Genomic DNA, 13,189 nt, shown 5'->3' with positions numbered 1-13,189 from the left:
GAGAGAGTGTCACCTTCCAAAGTGTGAAATGCACAAATGTGCTGTTGTGTGTGTTTTGGAATGCAGGTTGGGGGTGTTTGTCCAGAAAGGGACCGAGGAGGAGAGGGCGGGCACACACCTCCTCCTCCTTGCGGGGCTTCAGTGGAGGCTCCGCCCCTGGAGGGTGGCTCCACCCCTGGAGGGTGGAAGCTCTGCCCCCAGCATGCAGCCCCGCCCCCGGAGGGTGGAAGCTCCACCCCTCGGCTTCGGCCCCCCAACTTGTCTGAGGGACAGCAACCCGGCCCCCGGCTCCAAAAGGTTGCCTACCCCTGCTGTAATGCAACACCACAAGGTTTTCTGGGGATGAGGGTGTGACTCACCCAAGGTCACTCAGTGGGTTTCCATGGTTGTATGGGGGAATCAACCCTGGTCTCTAGAATCATAGTCCAATGCTCAAATCACTACACCACACTGGCTCTCTATTCATGTGTCACTACCTCATTAATAATTTTCAGAAAGCAAATGAATTTCTTAAATTTGTCCAGGGCTCCACTGACATTAGGATGCTACTGTGCATTAGCGGAAAACACTATTCAGCACCTGCCTTAACATTACAAGTTATAATGTATAGGCTGACCGTTATAGCTCAGAAAAAGTAGTTTCCAAGAATATATCATTTCAATCAGATTAGGTTTCAAATGGATTTAATGTGCATCTAGAACTGTACTAAGGTTTGTGATTTAAAATGATCAGATGGTTACAATGAAAAATTCAGTAGGAAGATTAATCAATCTTAGTAGGTTTATTGACAGTTTACAAAATACCTCCCTTCCTGAGTGTCATACCCCAATAGAAAACAATCATAAACAATCAAGAAAACAATCATAAACACACTATTTCTGATATGTTCACACAGAAACTGATTAATGGCTGCTCCACAGCTAAGAAATTTCCATCTTCTGAAAACTGAACTAAAGCCCAACTATTTTCCAAAGCTTTTTACTGCTTACATTTGTTTTCTGAGGTGAAGCAGTAATTTCAAAGGAGGATACTTTAGCACACTATATATGAAATTTTAATATCTGTAACATAAGAGTAAGCAATATACAAACCATAAGGAAAGGGATGCTTTGATTGTGATTTCCTGCATGGCAGGGGGTTGGACTGGATGGCCCTTGTGGTCTCTTCCAACTCTACGATTCTATGATTCTATGTATTTAAATGTAAACCTTCTATAGGTTATAATAATTGCTTTGTGAATTCATGCAATTATTTTTGGATCCTTACCACTGGATGCTGCAAGGACATCTTTGCATAACCGTAGCCAGTGAGAGAGTTTTTCCACTGCCAGAGATGAAAGCATATGTCCCAAAGTATCATGAATATCAGAGCACAATTTCCGATCTGTTTCCCGATCCAACATCCCAAAAAGAACTCCCTCAAGTCCAGTCTCTGTGATATTAATTCCTTGATGTCGACCATGAATATCCCTTCGGAATGCAGGTCCTGGAGCAAAAGAATTAACGTCTGCAAAACAAGTTGCAGACATTTATGGTAACAATGCACATTCATTTTTTCAAAATGATATATATCTGATATTGTTTTAATAAACATTTAGCTGCATGCAATACAAAAAGGCAGAACACTGACATAATTTCAATCTGGTTTCAAAATAATTTGCAATAATAGAATAAAACAGTAAATGTAACAGTTGAGGTAAACAACCTGCTGTTAAAAAGTAGCCATAATCTGAAACTGAATGTACTTTTCTTTAGTGCAGCACTTCTCAAGCTATCATCTGGGTAGGATTGGTAAATTTTTCCTCCAATGTGACAGGGACAGGCACCATATTTATTCCCACTAGCTACAATTGTTTGCCTTTCTTAGAAACTTAGTAAGGACTAACAGCCAATGGTTCAAGGACCAGTAACAATCAAGGAACAATCATTTTGAGTAACACTATGCCTGTCTGTAGAGTCCCGAAGATAACCATTCAACTATTCTGAATGGTACAGTTATTTGCAATAACACAGACTATCAGGGGTGTGATTTAAGCTATATAAAACTTAAAAATAAACATTCCCAGATAAAATGAAAATGTACAAAGACTTCTCTGCAGAAGAACTCTGGCTTTTAAATGCTATTATATTGTTTTAAAGTACTAATGTGTGGATATGGTAGGTTATTTAATTATTTTCAACTTTTTAATTAATCATTTTAATTTACATAACTTGCTTTCAATTCATATTGTGAACCACCTCCTAAACCACCATTCAGGAGAAGTGTGGGATAATAAATAAATAAAATTACTTGAATTTTAGTTATTAAAAACACTAATTTTTTTCTCTGTAGGATTCTATGAATGTAAATGGCATTTATGAACAAGTAAATTAAAAAACACCAAACCTTTCTCCAATAAATTTGTATTCTAGATATCAAGAAATGAGAAATAACAAAACAAGGAAAAGACCTATGGAACACAAGATAAACAAATGTATTATTTTATTAATAAAAGTATTTATATCCCATCCTATATCCAAGGATCTCAGGCAGGATCTAAATGTATGCCTCCCTTAATAAGTGATGAATTTAAGTACATCTTACTGTAAATGTAGGTGAGGTTGCACTATTAAGCCTAACAAACAATGGGCCATGGACAAACATACTTAGCCTTGTATCATCAAACTAAACAAACACATCTTCTACCTCTGCTACTCAGAAGCAGTTAATATAAGATGCTAGTTATTTAATCTTAATATATGCAAAGTATAAGTTCAACAATAATAATAATAATTTGTTTTATTTATATACCGCTATTCCAAAGATCATAGCGGTGAACAGCAAGTAAGCTAATTAGCAAGTAAGCTAATTTGCCCCCAACAGTCTGGGTACTCATTTTAGCGACCTCGGAAGGATGCAAGCCTGAGTCGAGCTTGGGCCCTTTTGCTGGTCTTGAACTCGCAACCTTGTGGTTTTGAGTGAATGGCTGCAGTACAGGCATTTAACCACTGCGCCACAAGGGCTTAGCACACCAACCAAGATGTCACCAATAAAAGTTATGTGTTCAAAATCTGAAAGGAGAGAGTTTTACAAATGAAGTCTGGCAAAATGCAGGTAAAAATGTAATAGTAAAGGCAAGGTAGGGATGTGGTGGCTTAATGGTGAAGACAGCAATTCAGGCAAGCATAAGCTCAGAAGGTTGGCAGTTTGAGGTCCAAGCATCACGTGATGGAGTGAGCGCCTGTCACTAGTCCCAGCTTTTGCCAATCTAGCGGCTTGAAAGCATGTAAATGCAAGTAGATAAATAGACACCACTTTGGTGGGAAAGTAACAGTGTTCAATTCAGTCGTGCTGGCCACATGACCACCAGAGTCATCTTTGGACAATGCTGGCTCTTCAGCTTGATAATGGAGATGAGAACCAACCCACAGCTGGATACGATTAAACTTTCATGTCAAGGGGAAACCTTTACCTTTTTAGGGGCACCAAAAGGGAAATTGACAGTGCCAGCTATATCGACTTTGGCTTTAAAAGAGAATATATAAATGCAAAACTTACTCATCCCATTACTTTCTTTTTCTCCAGAAGTTTTAGCTAAGCTCATGGCATATTCACATACTTCTGCTGCTTCTCTCTGAGCAAGCTGTCTCAGACATGCTACTGCAGCCCGACGCAGTAGGAGGTGGGAGCTGCACAGATGAACCTGAAACCATGAATTGTTGAGTCACTTTAAAGAAATGTCCACCAAATGTTATTAATGGCAGATCTTCTATATACTGAAGTTTCTATTATATTAACCATTTTAAAAGATGTAATATTTTCATAGGATACAAAATCAATCTAATGACATGCACACATTGCAAAAAGAAGTTCAGAGGAATGTGCATATGTGTACATGCATGTCCACTGTAGTTCAAGAAATTAGGATTCACACTGAAAATCAGACTATTATATGTCCAAAATAATTATACTTATATCACAATATAGGAATCTAGCTGTTCAACAAAAACTATATTCTATAAACAAGCATAGCTGCCAAGTCTCCTTTTTGTTCTTCTTCTGTACACTAGGAGAAGGAGATCAGATGCATCTTCTTTTGTTTTAAACTAATCATAGTTCCCTTTGATATCTCTCTTAGTAACCTATGGTTTGCACTCTGTTCAATGACAGAAAACACACACAAAAGCAAGCTCCTGATTCAGTTTCATTACAGGCATGTTCTCGCTACCCATAGTTTAAAAACAAATACCAAATGGAAGCTTTTTATCATCTGTGCTAGTGGAGAAAAAATGGGGAGAAAGCTCACTCACATAATGGGATACTGAGCTGAGTCTTAGTTTGCTTCATTCTCCTCATTTCTGATATAACCTATAAAGATGGACCCCTTTCCCCCAAATGATTCAGCGTGCCTGCCTTCTTAACAGTTATCATTCAATCAATACATACAGTAAAATCCATTTTATCCATTGCTTCATTAGTGGTTAGATATACAGAAGTGTTCCCTAATTCCTTGGAAATTCCTCTTTTAAAAAAAATTAGAAGCCTTTGCTAAGATTTTCTGGATACTGAATATTTGTAAAAGTTTTATACACTCACCTTATTTTTTGCAAAATATGCATCTAAAAGAAAGCTAAAATTGCTACCATTCCTAACTACAAAAGGATAAAGGCATAATGCCAGACTGTGGAGGAGGTGACATTTTACTGTCAGCCAATTGGGGTAACGGTATCAGCAGCCAAGGGCAACAGTATTAAAGCTTTGTGAAGAAAATGAAGTAGGAGCAGCTGAAGTTCACATGATGTGTCATGAAAGGCTTCTGCTCCTGAATGTAAAACATGGATTATATAATATATAAACCACAAAGCTAACTATGTTTTTTCAAATACAAGCATTTTCAAAATTATGGTACATATTTTCTTCCTACCAAAATACATCTAAATATTTCTTTTTTATTTCAGCTAAATTATCAGGCTCATGGCTTTTCTCCACAGAGGTACTTGTACATAGGGTTTTCCCACAGGAGAAAGCAGTTCATTCTGCAGAACAGTTGCCAGCTTGGTAGAAGTTATGCTTAAAGCATACTTGCTCTTACCCTTCTTGCACGCCCAAGTGCTTATCTGTTTGGATTTTTGAAACAGTTTAAAAATGTGTGAAGTAGGTTTTCTTAAGAAAATAACAACAAGTAAACCCCAAAAGTGGTATTCTCCTTTCACCACTGTCACAACATGAAATACCAATGTGAAGTCGAAGGCTTTCATGGCTGGCATCCATAGTTTTTTGTGGATTTTTCCTGCTACGTGGCCATGTTCTAGAAGATTTTCTTCCTGACGTTACACCAGCATCTGTGGCTGGCATCTTCAGAGATGCCAGCCACAGATGCTGGCATCACGTCAGGAAGAAAATCTTCTAGAGCACGGCCACTTAGCCCAAAAAACCCACAAAAAACTATGAAATACCAAATCTGGATTAACATGAGATGTGTATTAATTTTCAAGCAGTGACTGTTTCAAGGAGAAACATGGTTTATACTCACACAAAGACTGGGAACAAGACTGGAAAGGTTAACATGTCGTGGTGCAAACATATGAAGTTGCTGGAGGCAGGAAATGGCAGCTGCCTGAACCAAAGAGTCTGAATGATCTTGTGTAATTGCACATCCCACCAGACATGAGGAGCGGATTGTAGAAACAGTGGCTCCATTACCTAAGAAAATTAACATTATGAAAGCAGCTTCTAAAACAACTATAATATTTTCCCCTTCAATTTCACACCTGTGTTATACTGTTGGCTTCCACATTTGCAGCTTTGACTTTTGTGAATTTCATTATTTGCGGTTTTGATTCATATGTTCTCTCTAGGAATCTCTAAGTCCTCCAGCGCAATTCTGCTAGAACTTGAGCATAGTTATACCAGCAAACCTAGATGTTCTTAGAGAAAACACTTCTCTAGGCATTTGTAGGTCCTCCAGTATGATTCCATGGTCAACTCCTGGCAGATGTTGACCTTAGGGTTGCACTGGAGGACCAGGAAATTCCTAGAGAGGTGTTTTTAGGTAAAAAGAATAGTGCTTGTTTTTTTTTTGCAAGTTTTCCACGTTCATAGGAGTCCTTCACCCCTAATCCCAGTGAATGCAGAGGGGCCACTGTATGCGCCTAGATCTTGTTACATACGCTTAAAGGGGTTCTCCAAGTTTGACTCACACACACAAATGTAACCCTTTATTACCCTTAAGGCACAGTTCAAGGCCCTCTTCTACCCAGTACTAAAAATGATCAGACCTACTTGGGTCTCTCACCACTCTCTACCACATAATCAGAAAGGAAACATAAATCTAAATCCAAGTCTTAACTTAGATCCAGATCAGTTTTTTAAAGACAACGTGACAGCTGCCAAACTAATAGAAAGCATCCTAGGAAGCAAATGCCTCTTTGTAGGAGCACTGATAAGCTATATAGCTTCAAGAGAAATGTGACCTCCTCCAAAATCAGATCTAAAACTCCATCAACATTAACACATTTTCCCATCCATAGTACTTTACAAGCTTACACAGATTACATTTCAGATGGTTCTCCCTTGGCCATACCAACACTACTCTCAGAATCCCATCCAGGATTAAACTACAGTTCTAGGATTAAACAGTGGAAATGAGGTGTAGTGACATATGTATACTGATAATCATAACTCAAATCTCCAAATCACTGCTTCCAGACATTTCTCATAGGTAACAAAAAGCTTGGGAGACAAAACACTTGAGACACCTCAAATGTCAATGGTCACGGGTAAGCTAAAGTTCCCCAGTGACTTCTTCTGGATCTGTTCTCCCATGTAAGATTGCAGCCATTGCTTCCTACTCTCATTCCAGTTGCACAGTCCAGAAGGATCCAGTTATGAGAGGTCCAGGAGAGCCAACAGGGTCACACACACACACACTCCATTCTCAAATGTCAACCAGAATTTCCAGCCATCCCAAAGCCAAACTGGAACAGCTCTAAATAATTATTGCCATCAAAAACTGCTGTCACACCTTATACTCTAAGACCTTGCTCAGAAACAGCAGATTTGAAACTGGTCAATTAAAGCTTCATATCCAAGAGACTCGGGCCTATTTTCTTTGAGAGTGCCACTACTGTCTCTTTTGGGGAAAAAACAACCCCATACTTTAATGCTTCTGATACCTATATTTTAAGACCAGGACTGGCAGACTTCACTAGCTGGGAGGAGCAATCTTATAAAGAGAAAGTGATAATCCTGCACACTCTTTGACAATATTCTCAGGTGGCACAAACTGAAATAGGATCCTAACCACTTGAAAGAGTTTTGTTAGCTGACACTCTGTATATATGATGATGGTGGAAAAATGACATTTTCACATTTTCATGTATATTCTTTTTTACACTAACCTTGCAGCTCAGGACCAACTGTTGTTATTATAGCTCCTAAACATCGGCCCAAGCACTGATGAACCTCTGTGTGTGATGGAGGCACTGTCAGAAGCAAGGTGAGAACCAAAGACAGAGTGGGCTCTACATATCCACGATACATTGGTCCACTAGAATCCACTATTAAAGCAAGTGAATGGAGTGACCATGTCTAGAAGAAGAATGAATGAATATGTCAGGCATATACTCAAAGCAAAATACACTAGGATTATAGAAAACATGGTTGCAACAAGAGTCCTCAGTGGCCCATACAATTTCTCTCTAAATTAGGAAGGAAATCAAGTGCAAGTAGTGACCTTCCCTCTCATAACAAACAAAACAAAATAAAAAGCAGACCCACCTGGGCCCACAACGTGATGTAAGATTTCTGAGAAATGGACTCTTAGCATTAAACTCTAGCATAGCACCAACACAAGAAAGGTACAACTTCTTTTATGTGATTGATTGGATACGGTGGGCTAGACCTCTGGTACCTAGTCCCATCAAGTTTCACACTTTCAGCTTGCACATTTTGGGGGTTCTGACTAAATTGTCAGAGATGCTGACTCTGGTTACAATTCAGTGCATACACAGAAACAGAGGTTATTGACACTGCTCCAGCTTTGGATAGAGAGATGTGATACTAGATGCTATCTCCCAGCCTCACCTAGTAATAGTGGAGGTTTTACAACATCTTTATTTCTGAGGGTAGATATACTAGTTGTGAAAATGATAAAAAGGGGTGTGTTGGATTTCTTCTACTGGATCCACAGTCCTCTCAGCCACTAACATGAAAAGAAAGTTAGATATCTCTCAGAGTATTTCTTCCTAAAGTGCCTCCTTCTCATCCTCAGTGAGAAAGGGTGTTTCAAAACATGTTTTGGAAAAATCGTCAACTACCATGTGATTTTTCACATTTTGTACAAAAATTGTTCTGCACAGAAAACAGTCTATTTTAGTATATTAAATCTGATGAAATTTTCATATAAGTCCCCAAATGTGAACAATGAGCAAAAAAATACACAAATGTCTTGTGATTTTGGCTACAAAAAAACTTCTGAAATTCTTCTTTCCTGTTTGCAAGAACAAAATAAAGATTTACATCCCTAATCCACAGACAGACAGAAGACAAGACAAACTGTAAACTGTATAAACCTTAAATTGTGCTGGATATTGATTTCTTTTACCTGAACCTCAGGAGAAGTTCCATCTTGTGCCAGTGCTAAGAGAATACTAACACTGGTTTTTAAGTGTTGACCAGATCCAATGCCTCCAACATAACGATGGAGACAGCCAAGAGCCAAGGAATGGCCTGTTCTCGATACAACATCTCTAGCAGATTTTAGCCTGTGAAGACATTTTTAAAGTTAAAGTTGCATTTCTTTTAATTGGTTGTTGATACAGAATTTGTTAAAAACAAACTAATTTGAAGACTATTTTAACAAAAGAGAAAGACTTTCACACAACAATACAGAGGAAACCAAAACTTTCAGATAAATTACAGGACACGCTGAAATAATGTATGTAAAAAGTCATCTAAAGCCAGCTATCACATTCAGGAGACAGAGATTTGTCATCTTTTATTTAGGGTGAAAACAGAACTTACTTGTCAAAGCTATACTGAGCCATCCTGGCAATGAATGTGGCTTCTCCAACTACCTGTGCCATTCTCCCAAGAGCTTCACCTGCTGCACATCTTAGAATGGGATTAGGATTGTCAAGAGCTCCCATAACTAATGTCAATGCAGACTTGCGAACTTCTTCTGGTCCTAACGTACTTTTATTCTCAGCTAAGCCCTTTAACCAAGGAGAAAAATAAAACAGTACATATTTAAATTGGCTCTAAGTACTACTTGTGTAAATGAATTCCATAAATTTCCAGTTACAAGTAAGTTAAAGTTTGTATAAGTGCTCTAGAGATGGTCTCATACTCAACTGTAGTGTGTTTTTGCTTAAGATGGGCTGTTTCTGAGAGCAGTAATGAACTGAAATCCTGATATATTATTTTGTTAGCATGATTATTGTTTCTTCTCAGGTTACCATATCAAACTCTTTTTAGTTCAACATTTCATGTTTGCAAAGTGACATATAATGTGAAGGACAAACAACTCTATATCTCCAGAATTTTTCACTAGTACTTGCACAACATAGTGTGGAACACTGCTTATGAATGAAAATAATTTTTCTTCTTCTCTTCAAAACCATAAATTATCTTTCCACATGGTTTTTAAATACTACCATTAAAGTGTTTAGCACTAGACTATATCAACATCAATCCTTTATCCTAGCATGGGCTCCTTTGTACCTGCTATCTTAATTCAACATAATTCTAGCGCATATTTTAGCACCAAATATTACAGCTCCTCAAAAAAAGCCTCTTTGAGATCAGAAGTATGAAAGTAAGATATAAAACATTTCTTTATTAATTCTAAGAAAATCTGAGTAGGCAGCAGTTCTTGATTTCCAATTCTCTTAGAAAGAACACTTGGTTCTTTGAATTACATCAGCACAATAATAGTATCAGAAATCAATTCATTTGCACACATTTATCAATGTCTTGCAGTTTTAAAATTATTCAATTCTAATTACATAAGGTGAGCAAAAGCAGAATGCTACAAAAGACAACTTTATGCTTTGTGAAGCAAATTTACCTTTAATGCACTGAGAACAGCAGTAAAAATATTAAGTTGCACAGCTTGCTGACGAACACCTTTGGCCTGCTTGACACATTCTGCAAAATGATCCAACATCTGTAGCCTGCAAATACAATTGTTCTGAGGGAAATGTTCTTTGAAAGACAGAAAAAATCACTAGAGAGGTTATGACCACCAGACACCTCCTCAAGGCAAAAGGATTGTGCCACATGTGAAGTAAGTTGTAGCTAGTTATTTTTCATTTATCACTAACATTAGCTACTATTTATAAAATGTTTGATCAGAAGATTTCAAAATGTTATACATTTGTTGATTTGCTAATTACAATAGAGATGCTATTGGGGTTTTAGCTGGTTTCATTTTAATTTTATTCTTGTATAGTGTATAGTGTTGTTTTTAACCATTGTATGTGCACTGTAATTTTATGTAAACCGCCCTGATCTATGGAAGGCGCGGTATATAAATAAAAGCTTTATTTATTTTATTTATGTCAATCCCCTAGAGCCCACACAGCCAGAAGGAATGGCCTTTGCCTACATGGATATCCCTCCATAGCAGTTTAACTGAGAACAACTGTAACAACATTTCGACAAAATGATTCACCTATGATTCCAACATCATCTTTCCCCCCTTCTGTTCCACTTTTAACACGTTTGCCTGATGAAGTAGCCAGTGCAGCATCAAAACCTTGTATCATATATTTTGTGCATTTTGGTTGACCAATAAAGGTATTGCTGTTTTATGGATTTTGAATCTTGTAACCTCTGAGAAATTACAAATGTGTAAAAATTATTAACTGCTAACATTTAAACAGATGTTGCAGGTCCCTTTGTAGCCTCCACAGAGGTAGTAACTCCTGCCATTTGTTCCAGAATCTGCAGAGCAATCGACCTTAGGATGTGCAAATAACTTTATTAGCCATCTCAATAGCTTCATGGGTAAGATCTTTGTACAATTTTGCTTCAGTACCCTTCCACAGGTTGTGGCCCATGGCCATCACAAGAACTGGATTACAGGTAACTCTCTACCCCCTATAGGCATAAGCATTTTAATGTCTTCTTTTCAATAAGGTTCCCATGCATGTTTTTTCCCTTGCAGGGACTCTTCTACCATGGTCTCTTCCAATGGCAGACACTTGACAATTAGGAGTCCCCTCTTCCTCCCCAAAGCCCCTGCCTTATGTCCTGGGCTGTTGCCTCAAGGATCTACAAGATAGATCCCTGAGCCCAAAGGAATTGAAGTGGAGGATGAAAGATGGCACTAACCTGAGACTGTGGGAAGGTGTCCTTATTCCCCTGCTTCACCTTTACCTTAAATGCACCTACTTTGCCTCTGACCAAGGGGGACGGCACTAGATTTTCTCCTTCAGTAATCCCTTTTCCCTTCTTGCTTTTTAATGTTCTTCCACTCCCTCCAGTGCCCTCACTGTCTCTGTCTGGCATTGCCCTCTTGTTCCTCTTTTGCTTCCTTTCTTATGCTGGGTTTCTCCCCTCTGTCCTCCTCCTCACCTTTCCTCCTGCTGTCTCTGTTCCTTTCTCTTCCTTCACTGTCCTTCTCACTATGCTGTACTCGTCTTCACCCATGTATCTCTTCCTACCTTTTAAACCGCCTGCACTCTTCTATATTCCTTCAACCTTATTCTCCTTGATGCAATTGCAGCCACTTCCACACCTCAGCTGATACTGGAAATGTGTGGTGCCCACACTGATGTGACAGCCACTGCCTCCTGCAGCCTAAGAATTGGTCCTGTCTAACAGGTAAAGGTAAGTGTTGTGCACAACTCTGTCAGCATATTCCTACCATAACAGGATTCTGGTTTCAATACTGCTGAATTAAGTACACCAGTGAAACATTCAAGCACAAACTTTCACTATAAACATACCTGTGTTTGTAGGAAACATGAGGGAAAACTACTCCAAACAGAGCAACCGAAGCATCGATGACTGATACTCCCAAAGGAAGAGGACCAGGCACAGCTTCACCAGCAGGGATGCGCAAGTAAATGGAAGATGGGTCATGTTCTAGGGCACCACTTCCAGAGGCACTGTTTGGCTGGAGCTGTAATGCATAATTTGAAGCCCATTGACATTACACACTGGCAAAACATATGATACCATAGCCCAAAGAATGACTACTGTATCTAAATTACAGTCCTCCCTCCATTCTCACGGTTTTAAAACTCATGTCCCTTGCTTATGTGTGAAGGACGAATGGAGGGGGAAACAATGGGGTGCGTGCCCGAGGTGCGCAGCCACATGCCTATATTCAAGCCAGTGGAGCTTGAATATAAGCAAAATTCCATTTTCATGAGGGGGTGCAGAACGATTCCCCTGGAAAAAAGGAGGGGCGACTATATTCTTGTTCAACAGAGCATAGATATTGGCAATTACACAATACAAAGTAAATCCAACAAAAATATCTACTGGATATTGCAAATGTCTTCATTATTGCAAGTACCAATAAAGATTACATTTTAAAGCAGAGATCCCAAGTTTTCACTTCATGAATGAAAGAAGTTGTCATTCATAGAGCTAAAAAATCAGAACCCAAACTTATATATAATGTTCAGATTGAATGTTTTTGCTTGTGCTTATTTATGCAAATACCAAGACTGCATAAAATTCACGATTCCATGAACTTTCCTCAATGAGTTACAAGCAAACAATTTCACATTTTCCAGAAATATGAAGAAGAAACACATTTCTCAGTTATGAGTTGCCAGCTTTAGCTGTCTAGGAACAAATACTGCTGGTGGAGTGCATGCCCATCTACTCCTCATTTTCCCAAACTTCCCCAAAATCTGTTCTGGAGGGTTGAGGTATCCTCTGAAGAAGATTTTTTTGGGGGCGGGGGGACAGAAAGGAAGAAAGAGAAGAAGCCCTACTGCACAAGCTGAACTACTCTCATGTGGCAATGAATATTATGAAAATTATATTTTCCCTATAAAAAAGGTAAAGGTTTCCCCTTTGACAAGGTTGTCAAGCCATATTAAATTGTAGGAGGCAATGCTCATCTCTGTTACTAAGCAGAAGAGTCAGTTTTGTCAAAGATGCCTCTGTGATAAAGTGGCCAGAATGACTCCAAAGAATGCTGTTATCGTCCCACTGAAGTGGTACCTATTTATCTACTTGCACTTTT

At 38.7% G+C, this 13,189-nt stretch overlaps 1 protein-coding gene across 3 annotated transcripts in view; it reads right to left on the bottom strand.

Annotated features, from left to right (window-relative positions):
- HEATR5B (HEAT repeat containing 5B) overlaps positions 1-13,189 on the bottom strand; it is a 66,392-nt gene that overhangs the window by 25,658 nt on the left and 27,545 nt on the right. For all 3 annotated transcript variants that reach the window (XM_089529720.1, XM_089529719.1, XM_089529721.1), the window contains 8 exons: positions 11,934-12,109; positions 10,049-10,154; positions 9,004-9,194; positions 8,585-8,744; positions 7,380-7,569; positions 5,513-5,682; positions 3,538-3,682; positions 1,267-1,506 (listed from right to left, as the gene is read on the bottom strand). In XM_089529720.1, the coding sequence (XP_089385846.1) occupies positions 1,267-1,506; positions 3,538-3,682; positions 5,513-5,682; positions 7,380-7,569; positions 8,585-8,744; positions 9,004-9,194; positions 10,049-10,154; positions 11,934-12,109 (1,378 nt within the window). The remainder of the gene's footprint in view (positions 1-1,266; positions 1,507-3,537; positions 3,683-5,512; positions 5,683-7,379; positions 7,570-8,584; positions 8,745-9,003; positions 9,195-10,048; positions 10,155-11,933; positions 12,110-13,189) is intronic.

The sequence above is a fragment of the Sceloporus occidentalis genome, unplaced genomic scaffold (assembly GCF_023333645.1).
Source record: "Sceloporus occidentalis isolate IW3139 unplaced genomic scaffold, rSceOcc1.0.p SCAF_6, whole genome shotgun sequence".
NCBI classification, from domain to species: Eukaryota; Metazoa; Chordata; class Lepidosauria; order Squamata; family Phrynosomatidae; genus Sceloporus; species Sceloporus occidentalis.
This window is presented reverse-complemented; position numbering and strand designations above follow the sequence as displayed.